The sequence below is a fragment of the Bombus fervidus genome, chromosome 6, assembly GCF_041682495.2.
Source record: "Bombus fervidus isolate BK054 chromosome 6, iyBomFerv1, whole genome shotgun sequence".
Classification (NCBI taxonomy): Eukaryota; Metazoa; Arthropoda; class Insecta; order Hymenoptera; family Apidae; genus Bombus; species Bombus fervidus.
Window position 1 is genome coordinate 13,913,613 of NC_091522.1, and position 23,478 is coordinate 13,937,090.

At 44.5% G+C, this 23,478-nt stretch overlaps 1 protein-coding gene across 4 annotated transcripts in view; it reads right to left on the bottom strand.

Annotated features, from left to right (window-relative positions):
- Positions 1-75: 75 nt before the first annotated feature.
- Positions 76-23,478, bottom strand: part of Nckx30c (solute carrier family 24 member Nckx30C) — a 52,028-nt gene continuing 28,625 nt past the window's right edge. For 2 of the 4 annotated variants that reach the window (XM_072006195.1, XM_072006194.1), the window contains exons 4-7: positions 22,759-23,030; positions 20,094-20,229; positions 16,109-16,361; positions 76-11,736 (exon numbers count right to left, since the gene is read on the bottom strand). In XM_072006195.1, coding sequence (XP_071862296.1) covers positions 11,496-11,736; positions 16,109-16,361; positions 20,094-20,229; positions 22,759-23,030 — 902 coding nt within the window. In that variant the 3' untranslated portion in view covers positions 76-11,495. The remainder of the gene's footprint in view (positions 11,737-16,108; positions 16,362-20,093; positions 20,230-22,758; positions 23,031-23,478) is intronic. The other 2 variants (XR_011800170.1, XR_011800169.1) reach the window with 2 other exon arrangements.

Genomic DNA, 23,478 nt, shown 5'->3' on the forward strand with positions numbered 1-23,478 from the left:
ATCTTCCTCCTTCCATAATGTCATCACCATAAAATGTATCAAACGAAGAATGAAATAACTGGAACAAGGCGTTAATTACTTATATATCTGTGTATTTTATATTGTCGACAAAAAGTAACAATGTACGGTCAAACCGTATAATTTATCTACAACAATCTACAATAGATTACAATATGTTATCTTGTTTTTGTTGAGGGTTAGAGGGAGGCAGGAATATTAGAATAACGGGAACTGGGTTTTTTTTTTTTTTTTTTTTTTTCGGAAGGAACGGGAAATCGGGTTAAAAGTGTGGAGGAAAGATGGTCGATGCAGGCCTTTCTTCGTTCGTGCTCCGTTAATCGCGATACAGTTGACTGTTTTAATTCTATATTAAATTACTCGATAGCTCTAGCCGTACTTGGTACGGAATAATGCATATATATCTGGTTCTTAATGATCGATAACCCACCGCCCGACTTTTCCATCTACGCCGTGCCGTGAGGACTCTTTCGGTCAAAGTTAAGTATAAGGAAAAACTGGTCACAACGCTGGCTGACATCGTTGACCCGCATATCCGATTCATTGTTCGCGGATCGTGCATCCTCTCGTCTCTTTTTCTCCTTCTCATGCCATATGCTGACGTTTCGATCGCGATTATCCCGATAGCGTGATATTTTTTACTTTTTAAGACTAATACTTTAGAACGAAAGAATAAAAATATCCAAGAAAATATCTTAGACTAGAATGACATACTCGATTAGCTCTATTAAACAAAATAATGGAATATTTTTTCTAATTTTTCATCGTCCAATTTGTAGATGGAAAAATGCAGAAACACGAATCGTAGATAGATCAAAGTACAAAGTGTTAAATACTTTTCAATAAGCAAGGGGAAGTGATATAATCGTAGCGATGGAACAAGAGAAAGCAACTTTAAGAACTTGAAAAGTGATTTCAAAGGGACTTTTCTAAAGATATGTATGTACATTCTACATGTACCGTTACGTCGTGCAAGGTGGTGTACTTTCCGACACCACGAAGTCAAACAATTCCTGTCTACGCAACAAGTATCGTAAGCTGGTGTAAATATATACATGATATATAACTGTAGACTACGGTTGTATTCCAAAACAAACACCCCTATTATCCCACAAGAAATAAGGAGATCGACCTGCTCGTGGTGTCGATTATTATAATCGTAACGAAAATTTACGACTCCCGTTGACGCGCTTCAAAGCGACCGCGTCTCCCAGCGACTGGACGAAAAAGCATGCGCCCTTGCGTGATGGCATTCTATGAAAAAATACATACATACTTTTACAGGCTGACGTCTCAAACGAATAGAATAACGAAACATCGAGTATGTATTTCGGTAATCGTTTCGTCTTTGAACGCAAAATGAAACAACTAACATAGTCTAACTCTTTGTAATTTCGTTTTAAAGGAAAGATCTTTAATTTCAAGAGGGTGGCAACGAAACGGAATGACGAACGATTGAACGCGTCAACCTATCCCGATGGCATTTTCAATCGCATTTTCATATTCTCATATTTCGGCCGGTTTGTTAATCGACTCGTAGATTTTTCTTTTGCGACGAGAAAAGCACGATCATTGGCTGTGGCATAGCAAGTGGGTCGGCTGGAAAGAGGGGAAAAAAGTTGAGCCACGAATAAAGGAACACCGCGGCTGGCAAAACACGCGTAATACGTGTCTATATGTATATACATACTGCTATACATGTATACATATATACACATATCTGTAGCAATAATAGTAATAATTATAATAATCGTAGCGATAATAATAATAACAATAATAATGAATACGAACAACTTGTAATGTACAGAGTATATGCGTACATTCCTCAACGAAAGTTCCCTTCGCCTTTTCTCTCGTGTCACGTATTCCTTCCTTCCTTTCCTCTTTTCTCTATTTTGCTTCTTTCTTTTTTTTCTTTCTTTCTTTCTTTCTTTCTTTCTTTTTTCCGACACAACACGGAATCGTCTACAGGATTATCGATTCGACAACGTTCGAGCGATCCTGCAACTGACCGGAGAAGAGATTTGTCTCGTTATTATCGTTTTTTTTTTCTTTTTTGAGTTACTTTTGCTGCTTCGTTTTTTTTTTTCTTTTTTTTTTTGCTTCTTATAACATGTAACATGAGAAATCGTATCTTATTCGATAAAGACATTCCCTACACAACACGGCTACGGTAATGCGTCATGGATATGTGCGCAAGTGCGTGTGAAGTAGAATGGAGGGAGATACAGAAAGACAGGAAGAGAAAGGACGAGGGGTAGGGAAGAAGGGATAGATGGATGGATAGATAGATAGATAGATGGATGGATGGATGGATGGATGGATGGACAGATGAGGGTGAAGGGGCGGAGAGGGGGACAGATGGATGTCAGAGTCGAGGAAGGAGAGAGAGGCTGCAGAGAAGGGTGGTTGGTTGGGCAGGAGGTGGGAATCGGGTGGATTCGGGGTTGTCGAGTGTCCGCACGTACGCGCGCGTACGCACGTGCGCACATAGGCACACGTTCTTTAAAGTTTATATGTATAGACTTCTGTATATAATGTTAATCATTGATTTTTTTGTTTTCTTCTGTTGGTTGTTGGTTGCTTTCGAGTAAGCAGCTTTCTCGAGTATGTATATATATACACATAGGTATATGTACAATACATATATATGTGAATATATATATAGTTGCTGTTACGTAATAATAACATGTACGCTCGTCAATTGCATCAAATTTTCTCCTCTCTTTTTCTCTCGTCTCATTCGCATCTCTTTCTCTCCTTCTTTCTTTCTCTTTCTCTAACACACACTCGTACATCGTTCATACGCGTTTACTCTCGGTTCCATTACACTCTCGCACTCGTTCTCCCTCTCATTCGCTTCGGCTTGCCTATAATTTCCTACCTGTATTGTATATAACTACAACGCTATGGTAGACAACAACAAGTAATATTATCCTAAACTTGTTTTCACCTGTTTTCTCTACATCGTATTCGTATATGCCGTAAAAATGTTGTATATAATGATATTAATATTGTTTACATGTTCTGTTTTATTGCACGCGTTATCGGTCGCGATAGCACCGACACGTCGAACGAAAGTCGAGTATCCGATCGATCGTTGATTCGGCCGATCACCAATTTCCGTTAACGATCACGACACGACGTTTAATTAAAATCTCCCAGCGAACTGTAACAGACTCCAAGATTTCGATATTTCGAATGAAAGGACAAATCGTGTAATTTCGATTGTAATCGAAGAGACAACGTGAAATATGTTTTTACGATCGAGCAAGACGGAAGAAAGGAAAACGTTGCGATCGGCTACGTTCAATTACCGATCCTAAATGTTCGTTCGCTATCGGTTCTACCGCGACGTTTCTCTTTAACATCAGCCTGTTATATTTTCATTTGTTTATTTATGTTTCTGCGAGATATTCACTGTACTGATTTTTTTTCCTTTTTCCTTTTTTTTTTTTTTTTTTTTCGTTATCTTGCGTGTAATATCCTCGTTAACGTTCAACTCGCACGCGATCAGCGATTTCTCTAGATATAAGCCGAAAATCATCCTGCGTGAGGTGTAAATAATATGGTCGTTGGTGCAGCATTTGTCTTGTCCCCGTTGAAAATACTCTCGTACCGGCATCCGTACGAAATTACATCGTGGCTGAGACAAACGAAAAGCGTGGTCGTCTATCGAGAAGATCGATTTGCCGTTTACATATTTGTCAGGTATCACAAAAATCGTCAAATCGAACGCTTATCGAGACCTCGTTGTTTCCCGATCAAATTGCACGTGCACGCTGCAATCCGTACTAAAATTCATATTTATATTTATACATATGTGTATATTTGTGTATGTGTGGTGTGTTGTACGTGTACGCCTGTGTATATGTGAAAGTGTATATAATATATATATATACATACATATATATGTTATGTGTGTGTGTATGTATATATATATACATGTACATATAGATACATCTGCATATACATATACATGTACATATACGTACTAGGCTGGTTTCGTCTAATCGCATGTATCCTAAATATCCGCGAAAAACAGAAAATCGACCTTTGTACGTTCCAATTTAACCCTAGTACTGTCGTCATTCTCCAACTCCACGCTTTTCCTTTAGAAAAATTTCTTTCCCTTCTAATCGTCTACGTCGTCGTTTGTACGATAAAAACAATAGATAAACGTTGATATAACAATCGGTGAATAGTAATTTAACAATGTAGCTTTGAAATTATTCTACGGTCGTGTCGCTAGAACGATAGTTTCATAAAAATATTCTGTTTACCACCATACATCGAGTAACGAAGAAATAAGTTCAGATCGTTGATCAACGGCCCTTCTAATACCGAAACGCGGGAGTATCGCGACACGATCTTTCGATCTACTCGCATCGTATCGGGGAAGCGATCAAGATCCACTTACCGATGTAAAAGGTGTGTAATTTGGAAGGGAACGATCGCGGGGAAATATATGGCGCGCGTGGAGCGAATACTCAAGGGCAGAGAAAGGGTTAAGAGAAGAGCGACAATTATCAAATATATCCGTACGCACGAGCGAAAGAAAGCGTTGCCGTAATAAAATCATCCTATCCTCGGACTCTCTCATCCCGACGTATACAACGTTAGACCTTTACATATTTATATGCGCCTTTATGTATATAAGTATGTAGATAATGTATGTATATAATGTATAATAGTATAATTATTTATAATATTTTGTTACTTTATCCATTTTCATCTAAGATTCTGCGGTAACCTAGGTTTCTCTCGTCTTCCGTTTACCTCGTAAAATCCGAAGTTTTTTTTCTCAATTACGTCGTATCCAGTACGTCTACTACTGCGGCGATGGACGGGGGTAAAACCCTATGTAATGCGACGAATTCAACAACGACAATCATAAAATATATATATATATATATATGTATATACGTATATATATATATACGTGTGCTTTGTGTATAACATACGTGAAAAAAAAAAAAAAAATATCGCAACAAACGATATCACACGTATATGTATATATTTATATATATATAATGTGTGTCGTGCGTACACGCGCACGCGCGCGCGCACGTTGCAAGCGAGCACCTGTATTGTTGCGTGTAACTAATCGTAAGAGAACGTATAGCATACGCCGAAGATCGATAATTAACTGGCATCTTTCACGCGTGCAACTTTCGCACGCGCGCACACACGTCTTATAGTATGTATAGTGCGATGTGCGTGTGTAAGTGTGTGCGCGCGCCCGCGCCCGCCACTGCGTGTCCAACAACGATCTGCAATCTGTGCATGCGATCGAATCGTTCGACAGGCTCGATCACCACCCGAAAACAGTACGTGTATATATAATATCTATATGTATATACATATAGATGCGTACCTATATGTGTATACGATATATATACTATATGTACTATATATATATATATATAATACGTATTTAATAATATAATCTTTAATCATATATAGAAACTTTGTAACACCTTTATCCTTTTCCTTTTTTTCTTTTTTAACTTTTCCCTAAGTATCTTACAATATAAGTATCTAATAATATCGCTAAGTATTTAGTTACTTTATTAAATCGTCAGCGTCTCCTTCTCTTTGATATGTGCGTTCGCGCCTTGTCATTGCCAAGAGAATGTATTTTTAAGCCTTTGTAAGCGGAATTTCTGTTCTCTTCTGTTCGGTTTTCTTCCACAAACCCTCCCCTCCCCTCCCCTCCCCTCCCCTCCCCTCCCAACCTTCTGTCCCTCACTCTCTTTCACTCACTCACATCCCTATCTACATACATTCAAGCTCACAATTATTTTTCTCGTTCTCTCGTGCGTTCTGGTACGCGCTCGCGCTCTTACTCCCGATCCTTCTCTTCCTCATTTTCTCCCCGTCTCCTTTCCTTCTTTTAAATAAACCATATAACGATAATTAAAGCAACGTTATCGGGATGAAAAGCAATATTTTCAATACGACCGTACGTCATACAGAGGGAAGAAGTTTGTCCTCTCGTATCGCGAAGGATGCGAACCGTTCGACAGGTTTATGGTCATTCGGCTCTATCGTCACGGCATTGTGTTTTCCTCGAGACCACGTTCGCTGGAAAGCGTTTCGCGTGTCACGTCCGAATTCCCTCGATTCACATTGGTACTCCGTTTCTGTTATTTGACGAAGAGCGGCTGTCCCCGTCTCGTTATTTGCGGATGCTCGAAGAATCGCGATACGAGAATAGAATAAAAATTTCTCGAACGAACGACCCTGATCCCGTGATACGAATTACACAACGATTGTGTAAAGAATCAACCAACGGAGTTTGACGCGAGCATATTTTTTTTCTCTCTCTTTTATCGCTGCCGTATTTAGAATACAATAACGAAAAGAGACGAGAGCGAAAGGAAAAAGAAATTAGGGCAACCGCGATGACGATCGCGTTGAAAAGAAAGTGGGTCGTAAAATATACTTCGATAAGATCCTTCCTTCCTCGTTCTCCTGTTTCCATCGTTCGAACAAAAGGAACCTTTTCCATCGGCTTAGATCTACATGCGTCCCGAACACGGCGAAAGAAAACGAAGGAATTTACTCTTGAACCATGAACACAATTCGCAACACACGGTTTCGGTCAACACTGGCATCGGTAGCGTTCGTGTACCGACGTCTTCGACAACGCAAGATTCGACTCGAACGATCGCTCTTACATACGCGTATTTGTTTCTTTTTTTGTTCCTTTTTTATTTTCTCTTTTAATATATAAAAATGAATCTCGAGCCGTTAAATATGGGATCGGCCGCAACGATGTGTGTCCCGTTACGTCTCACGGCGAGACGCGCGTCGAAAATTCAAAGATTAGAATTGAAACTCGATGTCCCCTTTCAACCCTCAACGATGTTTATCCTAAAGTATTATAAAGTACAAATTACGAGCGCGATAATACCCCGAGCTTCGAGCATTTCGCCCGTCTGACCTTCGCCTTATCACGCGATTTCCCGTTCATCCGTTTTCGTTTCAACGAGAACAACCTAACGAACTCTCTATTTATCGTTACCCTCTTTTCTCTTAAGGGCACGAATACGTTAAACTACGTTGCGTTCCGTTTTGTACAGGATTTCGATTCGGGACGAGAAATTTCCGCGAAAAGAACGTACGGAGTTTCGTTACCCATCCGGACGATTCGTTTTCACATTTCTCGTCGTTGAATCCAGGAAGAACTTTTGTTTCATGGAGACGATGCTCGGCTTTCTCTGTCAATCGTTCGTTCTCTGTCGGTGATCGAATGCAAGAGGAATTCGTACGAGAGGAAGGCCGGAAGCTCGAGGAATTGCGTTACTTCGTTCGCGGCCTCGGCCACACCCGTGCTCGACGCAGGTCGGATCGCTTCTGCGACGATCAAACGTCGCCAGCGTTGAACCTATTGGTTGCGTGTGATTTCTCTATGTTTCGACGAGCTTTGTATAATAATAATAATCGATCGTTACGGTATCAGTACGCGCTACGATAACAAATGTTTGATTGAAAACGTTTATAATAATCGAAGCTACACAGAATCTCTCTCTCTCTCTCTCTTTCTCTCTCTCTTTCACATACACACTCTTTCACTCTCTTCCTCGGCGTGGTACTAAAAATGCTAAATTGCAAAAAAGAGGCGCCGCCGTTTGTTTCTCTTCTTTCCATATGTCTGTACGTGTCTTCGCGTATACGTGTACGTGTACGCGCGCGTGTGTGTGTGTGTATGCGTGTGTATGCGTATGTATATCCGTGTACGCATGTGTGTGTATGTACATTTTCCGGTATCCTTTAATCGTTTTGTTAATCGGTGATCGGTACTTCGGGAAGATCGTATTGTGCATCTTTCGCTACTTGCTTCTTGTAATCGTTTACGAAACTATTAAGAAACGCTACGTCCTACCAGCTACTTCGCGCTAAAGGTTCCTCTCCTGTTTTCGTCGTTATATTTACGCGCTTGTTGCTCGCTCATTATGTCAAATCGTCTCGTGAGAAGCCGCTGCATTCACTTTCTCATTGTCCTTCCCGTACCTTTCATTCGGACGCGTCGAGAACGCTTCGCCTTTTCCCGTTTGATCCTGCGATTTTCTCGATGGAAACCGGCACGATCGAGAGCCCACTTTCGAAAGAACGATCCGCGGATGCGAAAGGATCCATTTAAACCATCCAGCGTTTGGCGAGCATGTGCGTGACGAGCGCCTAGTCCGTTCGTTTCTCGACAGACTACGAAACTTCATCGTTGAAGTAGTATCGATAGACGATAAGGCGAACACGGCTGACAATTAGACGCGACGCAGCGTAATAACCACGTGACGATCGGCGATCGCATCTTTTCCGATAGAACGTTCCTCTTCTCTCTTCGAGCTATCGCCAAGTCGGTCCTCGAGAACGCGTTCCCACGGCCGATCGCCACGGATCAACGTAGAATTATCGTAATAGTAGTAGAAGCGTAAGATTAGTTCGATGCTAGAAGATGTAAAAGTCGGTGAAACGCGAGAGTCAAACAGCACCCGGCTACGGACGTTTTTCGTAAGAGTCCCGTAGCGAAGAGCGAGAACGAGATATTAACGAGATGTAGCAGCGGCTAAAGAGTAGAACAACTACGATTCGTGGGTACGGTGAACGCGCCGCAAACACGAGCTCGCTTCTTAGAGCGTAAAGCTGCTTGAACCGTGAACCGCGATGGTTCCTTCTCTTAGTTTCGATAGTCGAGAGTATACAAAAGTGTGACAACGTTTAAAGTATGCGCGAAGTGAATTCTCGTTTAATTTCGTTACCGAATCGGTTAGGTTCGCTTGTCATTTTCTACTCCGTTTCTTCTCCGGTTCACCGTGATTTCTGGTCTCTCTTCGTTACGATTTGATTCTCTGCATCCGCAAACAGCATTTTGCGTCGTGCGAGTAATTTTTTTTTTTTTTTTGTTTTTTCCCTGTTTTCTTCTTTTCTTCTTTAGTAAAAAGCTAGGCCGCTGTTAGGCGTTCAGGCGGTTCCGGATATATACGTCGTTCCTTTTAATCCTCTCGTCGAACCGCAGTCGCGCTGCGATTTCATCTTCTAAAGCTTTCAGTATCCTTATCTTAGTCGATATCACGTTTATACCTATTTGTTTATAATCTACGCGCTCGAAACGTACGTAACGTGACATCGAAAACTCGAAAGAATGTTAGCGAAAGATAGCTTAGTGAGAATCGCTTTCGATCCAGGATCACGGAACCATGCTCTTTTCTCTTTTCCTTTAAGTAACCAAAAAGTCTCTTTTTCGTTTTTGCCTCGAGCGTTTGACTTTTCTACTTGCCCCGTGATCTCCGGTATTGGAGTTTCGTTAGCGTTACTCTTCTACAGAGAAAGAACGGTGTGCAGCGACTCGACCGTAAACTGAATACCATCAAGAGAGAGGTGCAGAGCAAGCGTCGCGGGTGTTCGATTCGAATGACGTTCGAGTCGACTGCACGACGTTCCCCTCGGAGACTGCGTTTCGCCAGTTTCGCTACGCGTTTAGGAAGATTCCACCTCTTCTCGTGTCTCTTACGTAGATTATTTGAATAGCTATTAATCGAAGTTAAAAACAGGCACGCCGGAAACCGGAGGCGCGTGTTCTACCGGTAAAATCGTTGCTGAAACGAGGGTGGTCTTTTTTCGATTTCAACGTCGGCGATTCTTTCAATATTCTGAAGATATTCTTACAACTGTAGAATAATTAGAAGAGAGATAATAAATTTGTCTATGGTCGAAACGATCGATCGATCCACCGTCGTTTCGGCGATTCGCGATCCGAATCGGCGCTTCCGTTCTCTGCGTACAACGTTAGAGCGCTGACGATCGGCGGATTCGTTTCCGGTCAGTGAAAACGCGACGTGTGGCCGATCGATTGAAGGCGAGCCGGAGTTCGCCGCGTTTCGTCATGGTTCCGACCCTCGCGCGCCGTCTCTTTCCTCCCACGGCTACTGTTTTCGTTCGCGAGACAATGTAATTTCGCGGAGCAGCACGCGGAAAAAAGCGGCCTCGGGGGATAGCGTTAGGCGAAACAATGGTATCGAGCAAACACAACGCGGATCGAACGGCTTTGCGAGTTTCGAGCGATTAATCGAGCTGACACGCTGCTGGCCAATTAGCCGAAACGTTTGTCACTCGCATGTTTTGTCCCTGAATGAATTTTTCGCAACGTTGTTCCGATAGTTGCCTTGTTCTTCGCGCGTGACTAAAAATACACCGCGAAAGGGAAACGTTGCCTAACGCTATCGCTTGTAACGAATTCGAAAACGAAGCGTCGAGCGTCGGAAGCGCGTCCGTGCAGATTTTACGAACACGACAGAGTAGATTTGGCTAGATCCTACGGTTATAGACGAAAAGAAAGTGTTGCACTTTATAGAGAGAAATCAGCGAGCCGTCAGGCCGTTCACTGTGCAACGAGAGATCGTCGATCGCTTACTCGGCGGATGTAATCGCGTCAACCGGTTTTAGATCGCGATCGGGAACTCGCGGCACGAATCGAACATTCGTCCGATCGATATATTTTACTTTACACGGTATCGAATTCATTGTTTTCGTCGTGGAACAATTTGGCAGTTCGACTAACGCCACTTGACGAGTCGCGTATCAAAGCGAAAACATCGACGTATCGGATGCCTTGTGCCGCGGGTAAACCGGTAGCTCTAAACTCGGTCGTGTGCGTTCGACGATCCTCGAGAGAAATCGCGTTGGAAAGCGGCGTTTCGTCGAGCTTCGAGCGTGCGAGAATCTAACGAGTGGCTTCGACGAGCGAGTTGTTTGAATCGAGACGCTACATCTAGGATAAGTATCGTGGGAAGAAACAATGTGGTATAAAAGGAGTAGAATAGGAGTACAACCAACAAGGAGTAGAATTACGGAGAAGAGATAAAAGAAGAAACGGTAGGAGAAGAAGAAGGAGAAGAGGAAGAAGAAGAAGTAGCGACGAAGGAAGAAGAAATGGCAAAAAGGAATGAGATCTGTAGCGATCTGTTTCTCTCTAGATTACGCAAACGTAGATATAGTTGACGCGATCGTTGGCACGATTGGCCGACGCGCTCGCTGTGTTCAGACAAAGCGACGACTACGGCTGTTCGTCGAACAGAATTCGCCGCTAAAATTCTTAACGAGACGAGTATTTTGTTTCAGGTATTTCAAGGTTTTTACAATATTTACACGTATCTCGACTAGAACAAAAACGCTTCGTAACCTGGGTGACGTGTAATAACCGTTTAATCGTTAAACCGGCGATGGGAGAGTAACGAGATTCTTTAGGGAACGAGGGAAGGGGATGTGGTGCATCAACACTGTTTCGGTTGTTATTTCGGGAAGGCTGTTGTCTGTCGTTCCTCTTTCGATCGATGCGGCGCTCGAGGAAGATTGTTCTCATCGGCCGTGGACGATTCGCCGACGACGATGATAATGACGATGACGAGACCCGTAAATGTGCGTCCATCTACCGTCTCTGCTGGACCTCTGGATCGCTCGGTTGATCCGCGTTCCTAGGCCGGACAAACCAGGAACTCGTACTCGAACATCAGCGAGACGGCAACGAAGACGAAGTAGAGGAGGAACATCGTAAACCCGAGGCCCTTGTTCATTCGCCACTTGAAACAGGCGATGCTCATGATGACAAACAACAGCATGCAGAAGAGGATCGCTATGCTGCACACCATGCCCACCGAGTTCACCTCCACGGGTTTTCCATAGATCAAGCCGTAGAGCAGCCACGGTACCGGAAGCCTGAGAACAGAAATACAACGGAAAATCCAGTCGAATTTCACTATCCGTTAATCCTGTTCTATGGTTTTATCAACTAGCTAGAGGGAACGTTCTATATTTTTGTATCTATATGGGAAATATTTTGAAACGACCGACGATTCTTTTCGATACGTAAATATTTCAGACTCGACTATTTTTAACCAAATGGCCCGTGACCTCGTTCTGCCTGACGATGAAGCAAATCGGAACTTTTCGGTCGGAAGAAAGATTTTCCAGCATCCGGTACATACGTCATCCTCGTAACCAAAGGTTTCGACCTGGCCGAATTTTCTTTATCCCGTCGCTTGTCAGTTTACTCGCTACCTGTTTTTACTCCTGGATATTAAAGGCAAACTGCGAAGCACGGGCAACGCGGCAGAAACGATAAATCGCATTTGGCAGACGCGGCTGTTGTTTCATGTCGAATCGCCTTGCATCATCTACGCGTCCAGCGGCTTCTAATCGTAATCTTCCAAGTAGAATCGCGTCTTGCGCGATACGCACGCGCCCTTTCGTATTTTACCCCGTTTTCCTCTCGGGCAATTTGCCAGCTGGCACGCCTGCAACGGATGCGTGCGAGCGAATCGATCTTCCATCGACTAGGCCGCCGAATGTCGAATCCGCTGGCCAGGAAATGCGCGCCCAGAAACGGTAACCTTCTTCGTGGCTTTGTATACGGCTGTATTTAACAGAACGCGCACGTTTTGGTAAATCGCGGTGTCGAATAGATCGTCGTGTCTCGCGCGTTCTCATCCGCAAACGCGTAACGTTTAGAGAGATTGGAGAAAGAGGCCGACTGGTTGCTTGGTTCAGGTCGAGAAAAATTCAGACACCAGGACGAAACTCTGTTTGCGTTTACAGTTGTCGCGAAGCAAGCGTACGCGTAACCACCGTAATTTCGATTCGAGTTTGTTATTGTCTGTGAGACGATTATCCGCAGCATCGGTTCGGATTCCGGTTGGATATATCGTTCTGGCTGATAAGGTCGATTCCCTGCGCCCTCGTATCGCTATCGCCCCACAAACTTTTACCCATCGAAGTTTATCGCCATTAAGACGATTAAATTAATTAACTCGATTACTCCTAACAACTTGCTTCGCAGACTGCGCGTTACTCTCGCGGTCAAGCTTCGGTTATTTGTTTTTCTCTGACGAAAATATCGGTATCGGGAGGAAGCACGGAGTACGATCGAGCGCGTCGTAACCGAGAAAATATTTGCCGACGAATTTAGCGGACGAGGGGATGATTCTTTGCCAGCGGACGAAGAAAAGGATCGTCGAACAGCCTCTCTGATATCATCGTGGAAAATGAGTCGCATCTGGCATTGGTATTTCTGCTATTTCACGCGCCAACGATATAATAATCCCGGCGAGGATGCGCGCGCGTGTGTGCTTGGAAGAGGACGGTTGGAGGGAGAAACGAATGGCGAATGGTAAATCGCGAACGTTATTACAGAGGAATAGCGAGAATACTTCAATGGGCTGGCGCAATGACCAATTCTACGCGTCTCCTCTTCGCTTCGTTTGATCATCGGTGAAATTCCAATTTATACGCTTGAATTCTGTTCGTACAATAACTAGCTAACGGCCGCGCGATTCTGCTGCTTTCCGAGTTTTCTAACAATTCGGTTCGCGCGAATCCGAGTCGGACCATGTGTCTCGACTCGATGGGAATTTTCAAAATCGCGACACATTTAACGACCTCGAAGAATTTCAGGCGCACGAGAGCTCTCCGAGTCTCGAAACTTTGTAATTTAATCATCTCGAATTTGAATGTCATTTAACTACCGCGGAATAATGGATATTTAAATCCTCTGGCGGTATCGCTCCGCCCGAGAAGAAAGATAATATATTTTCCAAGTTTGAAGGACGATTTCTTTCTTTATGTTGGCCAACAGTTTCCGATACACGGCAACCCTCTTTTAGGAGGATTGTAAACGTATTAAAAATCGCTTACGTAGATCTTCCGTCCAATCATGTTATTTATCTTCAATGATATCTACGTTTTACGTTATAGAAAAGCAATAAATGCAAACGAAGTACGCTTAGTTTGTCGTATGCAGTAACCGTAGCTTGTTAAAAGAAAAGTATACGGAACAGTGTCTATATCGAGATTGATTTCCGTGTAAGTCGTAGCGTAAATGAAAAGTTGATAGGAATTACGTCAGTTCGAACGTTGACCCAACTTTTATCGTAGTTTCGCGTTTCCAGACTTTTTTAAATAATTAAACGATTCGAGAATACTTAAAACGGCCTGAAATTCTATCAAATTCTATCTCGAACCGAAGAAACTTTTCCTTCGCCGATAGCGACGACCTCGGGTCAATGTCCCCCCGCCCCGCCTATCTGTATTATACAATTAAATAGATTGTACCAGTGCACATGTTTCCGATATTTCCAATAGGTGGGCGATTGGCGAATCTGTCGGAAGATCGTTTCTTTGGTTCCTTTCATCGGGTAATCGTTCCCGACGTCGAGCAATTTCCGTTCCCTGAAGACACCTTCTTTCTCCGCGGCCAGATCGATCGAAAGTCTTAAGAAAACTTCGCGTGTTATCCGACATACGAAAGGAAAAGTCTCGTAATCGCGTGAGCTATGTCGAGATCGTGGTTGAAAAACTATGCACGATGACGACTGTTCTTTAAGTTTTCTTCCGATATGTCCGACGAAAAATCCCAGCCACTCTAAACGGCGAGTATAATCTTCAATAAAGCCGACGCTTTCAGCCTGCTATATCGTGTCCTGGTCAGACCTCGTTTCATTCTTCTTATATTACTCGATCGATTAATTTCTCAATTTTCGTCAATATGAGAATTTACACAAAGTCGGACGAGCAAAACGACGAATGTACGATTTTAAATTAAATTTCCTCTCGTCGATCAGGACTATTCTCCGATCTTAAACCGTATAAAACTTCAGACGCTTTAATAGGAATGTTTAATCGTTGCCCATAAGACACTTAATGGCATGATGAATAGCAATTCTATTTATGGGTAATCTCGGTCCTCAAATCGTAGCCAACAAAAACGTCCAAATTTGCAAACATATTGATCTTTGCTGCGAATAAATCAACTTTTTCTGTGCTCTCTACACCTTCGGACGTGGCTCATTATCCGTTCTCTCGAGATGACTACTTTTCATATCGTAACAAACAATGTATACTGTAAGGCGTATAGCTCCTATGTATGTATATATAATAATAATTAATGTACTTTGTATTATCGTATCATCGTTATATTATCACGACACAACGTTTAGAACGATGAACGCGACAAATGTCCGCAGGATTTTCCACGTTGACTTTCTTCCTGAGTCTTTGAATGCGTCATACAACTAAGATCTCGATTTCTCTGAAATAATCGTAGACAAGTATGAGACCCGGCGAGGATCGTCGTAAAGTGTTTCACCGAGATGAATACCGGCTAACGAGAGATTCCACTGGCTCAAAGTGACGTAATCTTATTACTCGCGCCTTAACCGCCTTCTGAAGAATAATGCGCCGACCATCTATCTCCACCCATCTCCGTCTTTATAACGTAAATTCCCGTAATTGTGATATGAAATAGACGCGGTTAAATTTCAATTGGCGGTTCTGTGTGCAAACGGGAACGTTCGTGCCAGAGGAAATACGATCGTCGATGTAACGCGTACACGATATCTTCATTGGCGATACGCTTGACGTTAATATGTATTGGGTTGGCAACTAAGTGATTGCGCATTTTGCCATTAGGTGGTATTGACAAAATCCGCAATCACTTAGTTGCCAACCCGATAGTATTTAGCTTGTCCGCGAATCGTTTTCGTGGAATTTTAAAAACGCTGGAAATCGATGTTCCTTCATCGACGTTGGGTAAAGCGCGTCGCGATTTTCCAGGAGCTTTATCGTCAGTGGCAGATTGTGTGTCCCGCATGAAAATTGCCATAACCGATGTCCTCGATAACGTCGAGCGATGGCCGTTTACGAGCAAGCCGTATAAATCCATATGCGACCTACATCGGACTGCAGACAAAACAAGTATCGATAAATTATCTGGTCGAGTCGAACCGAAGAAACGAAGCTCTCGCGTTTATTTGTCTCTCGCAATTTCCCGTGTCGCTTCCCTTACCCATCGTTACGAACAGTGCGCATTACTTTCGTAACCAATCGCCACGCGTGGATGAGTCGACCAAGAGTCCCTAAGATCGAAAATCAAGCTATCGTACTCTTCTTTCAATTCCGTTCATCCGTGTCCCGTGCACCAGCTTCGACGGTCTCGCGCGTGGTGGTAGCTATGCTCCCGAAGATATCGAAGGGAGACAAGAAAAGAAGAGAAATACGTTGGTATCCGGTGTAAGATGGAAAATATAGAGCTCACCCAACGGTCACGTCGAAGATGTTGCTGCCAACGGAGCTGGAGACGGCCATGTCGCCGAATCCTTTTCGCGCGACGATCACGCTGGTGATGAGGTCTGGAATGCTGGTGCCGGCAGCGAGGAACGTCAGGCCCATCACTTCCGGCGGAATGCGAACCGTGTCGCCGGCGACGTTCGCCCACCAGACCATCAGGTACGAGTACGCTGCGATCCAGAAGATCGAGCCGATGAACGTCACCGCGAAGAACTTTTTCCCTGCAAGAAAACGGACGAATTGACCTCGGAAACGTGGCAGCTCGCTCTCCTTTCCCCCTTCCCACGTATCCGGTTAAAAGGATATCCTGCTTAAATCGAATCTCCTTTCTTTCCTTCGGAGTACTTCGCGTTTGCTGTTTCTCCTTTTTCCCTCTCTTGTTCTCTCTTTTATTTCTTTTTTTTTTTTTTTTTTTTGTGAGGCGTGTTTGCTCGAACATCGAATTTAGAATATCGCGGCGAACTTTCGTGAGAGCGTAGGCTTTCGTGAGGTTGGTTTAAGGAGAGGGAGTCGATTTGTAAAGTACCACGCCCAAGACTCTGTATCGCGACAATCGAAATCTAAGCTGGAATCTTTGCAACCGCATTAAGGTGGATAAGAATCGAAACATTTCCTGCCGGTATTAATATTATTGCTAGCGAGAACGAGCTTTCCGTCAGATCGTTTATTCTAACGATAGAAGTGAAAGAAAAATGAAGCGACTTAACGAGACTCAAACTCGCGATTCTACGCTCTTTCTAGCAAAGGAAGGTACTACGAACCCTCTTTCTTTCTTTTTTTTTTTTCTTTTCTTTTCCCTTGTCTTCTCTGTCACTCGTTAATTCCTCTGCTTCACCCTTTCACCTTTGCTTCCTTTCTTTTTAATTGTTCCTGCTTCTTTCTCATTTCTTTCTTTTCTTTTTTTTCTTTTTCTCTGAGATATCAAAATTTGATACGTATCTGTCGGATCGATAAGATAACATCCGCTGGCAAAATTTCTCATTGTTATTATCCTTATCATCGTTACCTTCGTTCGGTACCCCACATAGATCCTGTGCTGTTATTTCTGGCTACAATTCATCACAGTGAAAAAAGGTTGATCGCGAGAAATCTGACAGAATCGTTTCGTGCGTTCGACTTTGGCTCTCTTTCCCTCTTCACGAGCTTGCAAAAAAAAAAAGAACGGACCTTCGCGGAGCGCCCCTTAATTATTACCCTGACATTGAGATTCCAATTAATCATCGGGTCTAATTTATATCTAACGAAGATCGGTAGCGAATACCTGGAGAACGAGTGAAAGAAAACGAACCGCTGGCATTTAGAAAGCGTGCAGGGAATAAAGCTCGGGCGTGAATTTCTCGAATTAACAGTCCCTCTTAAAGGAAGTTATTTTCTCGTTATAGTCGCGTGTAGCCACGGGACAACGAAATAACGTTCGAGACGATATATCGAGATTTATTTCGGTGGCGATTTCGAACGGGCCAGTTATCGCGGAGAAACGAACGTTTGCCGACTGCGGGGGCATAAATTGAAACGGAGAGGCCGCGGCGAAATTTTGTACAACGATGAAAAGCTACTGCTCGTCGCGGCAGGCTGAATACCAGCGCGAGGTAACAATCAGTCGTCGATTCGAAATTAGCGTGTCAATATCATCTTTCGTCGTTGGCATTGTGTCGCGTTCAAATGCAGACCCGTTAATAGGCCGTGATAATGCAGCACGTCCGTGATTGATGGCAGCCCAGGAAACCGTTTTGAATAACAGACGCGCGTGCCGCCTGTCGTCCATCTTGCAGCGTCGTTTAATTGCATCGTTCGATCTCGATATCCATTCGGCGAGTCTATGCGTTACGCGACATTGAAAAAGTTCAAACGTCACGAATGCGTCGGTATCGATCAACGAAAACTAGTGAAAACGTATCTTCGAACGTCCCACGGGGTACGGCGAACGGCCAACGAATGCAAATTTACCGCCAACGTAAAGCCATTAAATATAAAACGCGATAGAAAGCAATAGAGTCGGGGACGTAACTCGGTCGTAAGAGAGAAACCAAAGATTAATAGTTGAAAATAACAGGGATCCGGTCGAACGTGAAATACGACCGAATCGCCGGAGAATAGAGTTTTTCGAAGACAATGGAATATTTCTGCGTAGCTCGCGCGATCGAACGGTCGCGTTAAATAATGCAGCACGCGGACGGAAATATCCGCTTGCGATTATTCGTTGCACCGCCAAGCACGGAAGAAAGTTTCGCTTGTTATTTTTGGAAAATTTTATTATCGTACGAGCAAGCACGTTCGTTCGACGTCCTAACCAAATGCCCGAGGAAGAAAAGAAAGAAAAACGACGAGCAAGGAGAATGGTCCACTGGGTTATCGTTCTAACGTTCTACAGACCCAGCAGCGAGTTTCCTTGCTCGTGAATCGACTAACCGTTCGCCTACAAAGATTACATCATTCCGCTTCAGCGGCGTTTTGCTTTGCTGATACCGCGACACGAGAAACGTATCACACGCTTCCAGTGCAACATTTTCGTTCGCGATGGCCATGCACAGAGGAAAATGGATCGTTCGATCACGCGCTTGATTAAAACCGATACACGTCAAAAATTTCTCCACACGGTAAACTTTTATCGTTGGTCGATGATTTAAAAAGTTAACAACGACTCGTCCTTAAATCGATGCCTGGAATATACGAAACGATTTATTCCGACTTCGCGAATGGAGTGTCAAAAACACGCAGCCGTTTAATATCTCGAAACGTCATGTTACGCGTTTCACGCGTGGAAAAACAGTACTTGATTTCGCCTACTCCATAAATGATGCACCACCGCATAAACGAGAAACAACGACCGGTTTAGGTATTACTTTCCTCTGCGTTGTCGATATTTGCTGACCGTATTTAACCATAGAAAAAAAAAAAAAAAAGAAAAAAAAACAACGCATTAAAATCGCCGTCTCTCAATATCAGGCACGCCACGAATTTTAAAAATTCTCTAAAATATTTCTCTCGTTTCTAGTTATACCGCAATCTCGAACACGCATCTCGATTATGGAATCCGGCACGATCGAATCACATGAAATTGCTTTGAGAGCGTGCGACACAAATTTCGAAGATACGTCGCCTCCAAGATTAACGAGCCGATGCTCGAAACTTGTCATAGCTATGAAAATACTCTTAACGCTTTGAATATGCTCGATATAGGATAAGGTGTAGGATCGTACCTGATCTTAGATTTTTTAAATTCTCGATCGGTCCGTCGACTGTCCACAGAATCTTCAACTTTTTAAATTACACGTCGCGTTTAAGTCCTGTTTAAATTAGATTACGTATCGTTTCATGCTATGGACTAGTTTAGGCAACTTTGACCGTATCAACGATACACTTTGCTCCGCTGCGAACCTGCTTTGAAGCATCCGTATTAACTCGCATGAAATCGTAACACTCGTCGCTTAAAGTTAGCGGTCGTTCTTTTATACTTCGGTTCGTGTACCGATGCATCCGACAGCAAACGATCCATGGCCGTCAGATACAAAGATAATAAATAAACGAATAAAAAATCGATAGAAAATCTACTTACCCTGGAAAATAACACACGAGGTTTTTGGAAAATTGAAAGAAACGAGAGGAGCCTGCTCGGCGAAGAATCCCCTGGCTTACGGTTAAACCGTAAACTCGTACGGATCCTCGAGAGGACTGTCTTTTATGGCGAACCGGAGTAGAACAAACTATGCCTTTGATATTCCTCTATGAAACTGAAAGCTAAAAATTTACTGGCTCTGGACGGAACGAGGATGCAGCAGCGCGCTGTTCTCGTTTCGTCCCACTGATCCCGCTGTTTGAAACAATACACGCTCCTTTCCCGATAATCGAAACAAAGTCTTGGGTCAGCGGTAGGTTAAAGGATCTGGAGGAAACGACTCTGTTCGAAACTCTGCACGAAATCCAGTGTGTCGTTTCATCTTTCGCTGGCTTACCTCTGGGTGTCCTTGTGTCCGGTAACGTCAGCCACAGAGGGAACAGAATTGGCGCAACCAAAATGTAAGTTAGTCTTTTCCTGGGACTGCTGGGCCAGCCCATGTCCAAGGCTTCCGGAGGTTCATCCTCCTCTCCCTGAAACAAGAATTTCTTTTTAAAGGCGAAATTCCCTCTGGTAACCTCTTTCGCGTTCGATTTTCTCTCTAATTAACACGCTCGCTTAATCCGTTTGCTGTATCCGGTCGGATGGAGTTAAGAAAGAAGCCGAGTTTTCCTATCCGCTATACACTCGATCGTCGTTTATCGTTGGAAAACACAATGAAGCTGGGCGGTGAAGCGACATAGGCTTCTAAATACCGCGGGTAGCTCGGCAAAGGCACAAAGCAGATCCCTTAGATCCATTCTCGGCTAACCGCGTCACAATGGCCCGGTTCATGTTTGGATTTTCCAGCTGCACTCGTCTCGCCACTGATAATTGCCACCGAGAGGCAACAGCGACGATTAATTCCCGCCGAGTATAGCGATAATTTTATCGCGCGCGACTATTTAGCGCAGTGCGCTGATTTCGGCTGTAGTGAGAGAAATCGGCTATTCCACCGACGGAATCACCGACGTCAACAGTCGATCCCGGTACGCGCGTCTCAGCGATTCGACGAACACGAGGCCGAGAGACGCGTAAAAGAAGAAGAAGACAGATTAACGAAGAAGACAAAGGAGACGAGACGGAAGGGAATAATCGCGAAAGGATAAGCGACCTTGAAGGGCGAAATTTGTAGAGAAGAAGCATGGCGTTGCTAGAAAATGCGGAACTCGGGCGGAAAAGCCATTGCCTGGTGACTTTGCTTCGATTATCCGAGAGTTAAAAGAGGGACTGAAATAGGCAATGTGTAGCGTAGCGACGCCGGGTGTAGCCAGAATTGACCCAGATTCGCGGTGCATTCAAAATGAAAAGGCCTTCTCACTCATTTAGGACAAAGAGGTTCGAGAATCCCCGCGATCCGCGCGCGCTCCCCACCGCCATCAGCTAATATCGGGCGAAAGCTTGCACTGCCAATTTCTAAGTCGCGGAAAATCGGCTCGCGTTTCGATTTCTCCTCGAGTCAACCCATAGCACCGCCAACCATCCTTCGTTCCATGCGAGTTTCCAAAATGGAAACGGAATGAAGCGTTTTTCCTCGCGACCAAGACGTTTCACGGCACTTTGTTCTCGCCAATCGGAATATCAAGAGCAAAGAGGAGACGCGAACGTCTCGACGATGAACGACAAAGGACGGTCACAAAGAACATTGAGTCGAAAAATCCGTTTGGATCGGGACGGCAACTTTGACGGCGAATCACACGGAAACGAAGGTCTCGCTTGGGAAACAGCCACTCTCCGCAATTGCCTTGTTTCCAGCCCGATGTTCTTTTGCTATACAGAACGGCCCAATCCTCGAGCGCTCGGCCATTGTCAGCCGATGTTTTTCGACTATAAATGTGTTCGTTACCGCGTCTCCCTTAGCCGTCACGTTGGAGAGAAGATGACGCTCGATCGTTTGTCAGAGACCGACCGCTCGGAAAATAAGGAATTCCTCGGTTCATTTTTCCTATCGCATCGCGTCCATCCGAATTATCGAGCATCTATCTCTGTCCGCAACCAGGCGGCTGGAATGCCAGATAGCGCGGGAAGAGCGGCATGAGAACAGCGATATCGCTGCTGGAACGTTCAAGTTGAGCGACAACCGGTCGACGCGAACTGGCTACCATCTGCCACAGGAAAATAGTCGAGAAATATTTCCATCGCATAGATAACAATTTATCAACCGTTATCCGTTTCTCAAACTGGTATTAATCGCGCGTCAGACCTAATAAAGATTGTCTTGGCGGGCGAATCGATCGCCGAACACAGTCGCTTGCTTTTTCTTCGCGACGAGACGCAAAGAAACGAGAAAGGACACGTCGCGACGTACCGAAAGTCGGACGGTCCGTCGATTTGCGATACACTGGCCGTTTCGTTTCGGTTCGATCGATGGACGATAATTGGCCTGGTCGTCGAATCGTGCCGACAGCTACTGCCGTTATTTTAGAAACGGCCACCGAGGGAGAGCTAGAAATCAGAAACGAGCGAATTTCCCAACCGACCGAACGAATTCAAATTACCATCTCACGTACGCGGGTCGTCGAGCGAAAAAAAAAGAAGCCCCACGCATTCTTGCCGCGTTAACGTCGCTCGGCCTCTGTCGACTTTTCCATCTCGGAAATGGGATCGCGAAGGACACGACCGAATTAACGTTTTCGGGCCGTCGCGCGGCCATTGTTCCTGTCGTTGGACCATCCAGCCTCTCGGCTGCGACTCCTGTCTACGTGGAAATTACGACCCGACGTTTCGCCAGCATTGCGGGTATCGTCGCTGGCTCTCACTTGGCACAGACGAGGAACGCGTCTGCTATCGTTCGTCGCTGTTGTTAAACCACCTTCGCGCGTCATTCGTAAGCTGTCGATAAGGACACGCGCCGAGATCCCAAGCTCTCGAGTCTCCGATGGAAATACGAAACTGTCCTTTGACGTTTCGATCGTGCTCGAAGGAAAAGGGAATAAAACGAACTTAGGGGAATTCGAGGATGGCCGCAAGAATCGGAAGGACGAGATGGAAACGATCAGACATTCGTCGAATTTGACAATTACCGAATCGAGCCCCGCATCGAGGCCAGCGGCTATACCGCCATTGGGAAGTTCCTGGATGCCGGCGGTGGTGCCGGCGGTGGTCGTCGTCGTAGTGGTGGTCGTGGTGGTGCCCTGGGAGCCTTGCTGCAGCTGCAGAGTGGTCTCTCTCGACGAGGCACCGGAATAATGGGCGGCGGTCGACGTAGCAGCGCCGTTGTGCGGCCTGGTGGCATCCAGTAGCACCTTTAGCGAAGCTATCGCGTGCAATTGCGTCGCTTTCTCGTCCACTTTGCCTGAACAGCACCAGAGATGCAGGTTAACGAGGAAAAACATCGAGTCACGCGCTACGATCAAACGCTTTGCTTCTCAATCTATTCTAGCAACTTTGATCGTCTATGAAACTGGCGTCACAGGCATCGATGGTATACCGGCAAGCGTTTCTCTCTCTATACGATTATTTACACACGAGATCGAGTTACGACTAATTCTACGTAGTAGAGTTTTCAGAGTATCGGCTACATAGAAATACGATGTTTTTACTTCCGCTCGGAATCGGCATACTCCGCGGAATATTCTCGTTCGTAAAAGAACAATCGTTTTATTCTACGGTTTAAACGAGCCGATACAAACAGGATATTTACGACGTTAGTTGGAGTAACAAAATGATCGACGCCCATGACCAGTATTTACGATGCTACAGAGTGCAACTCGCAAGCAGGAAACTTTTTCCACGACCCACGC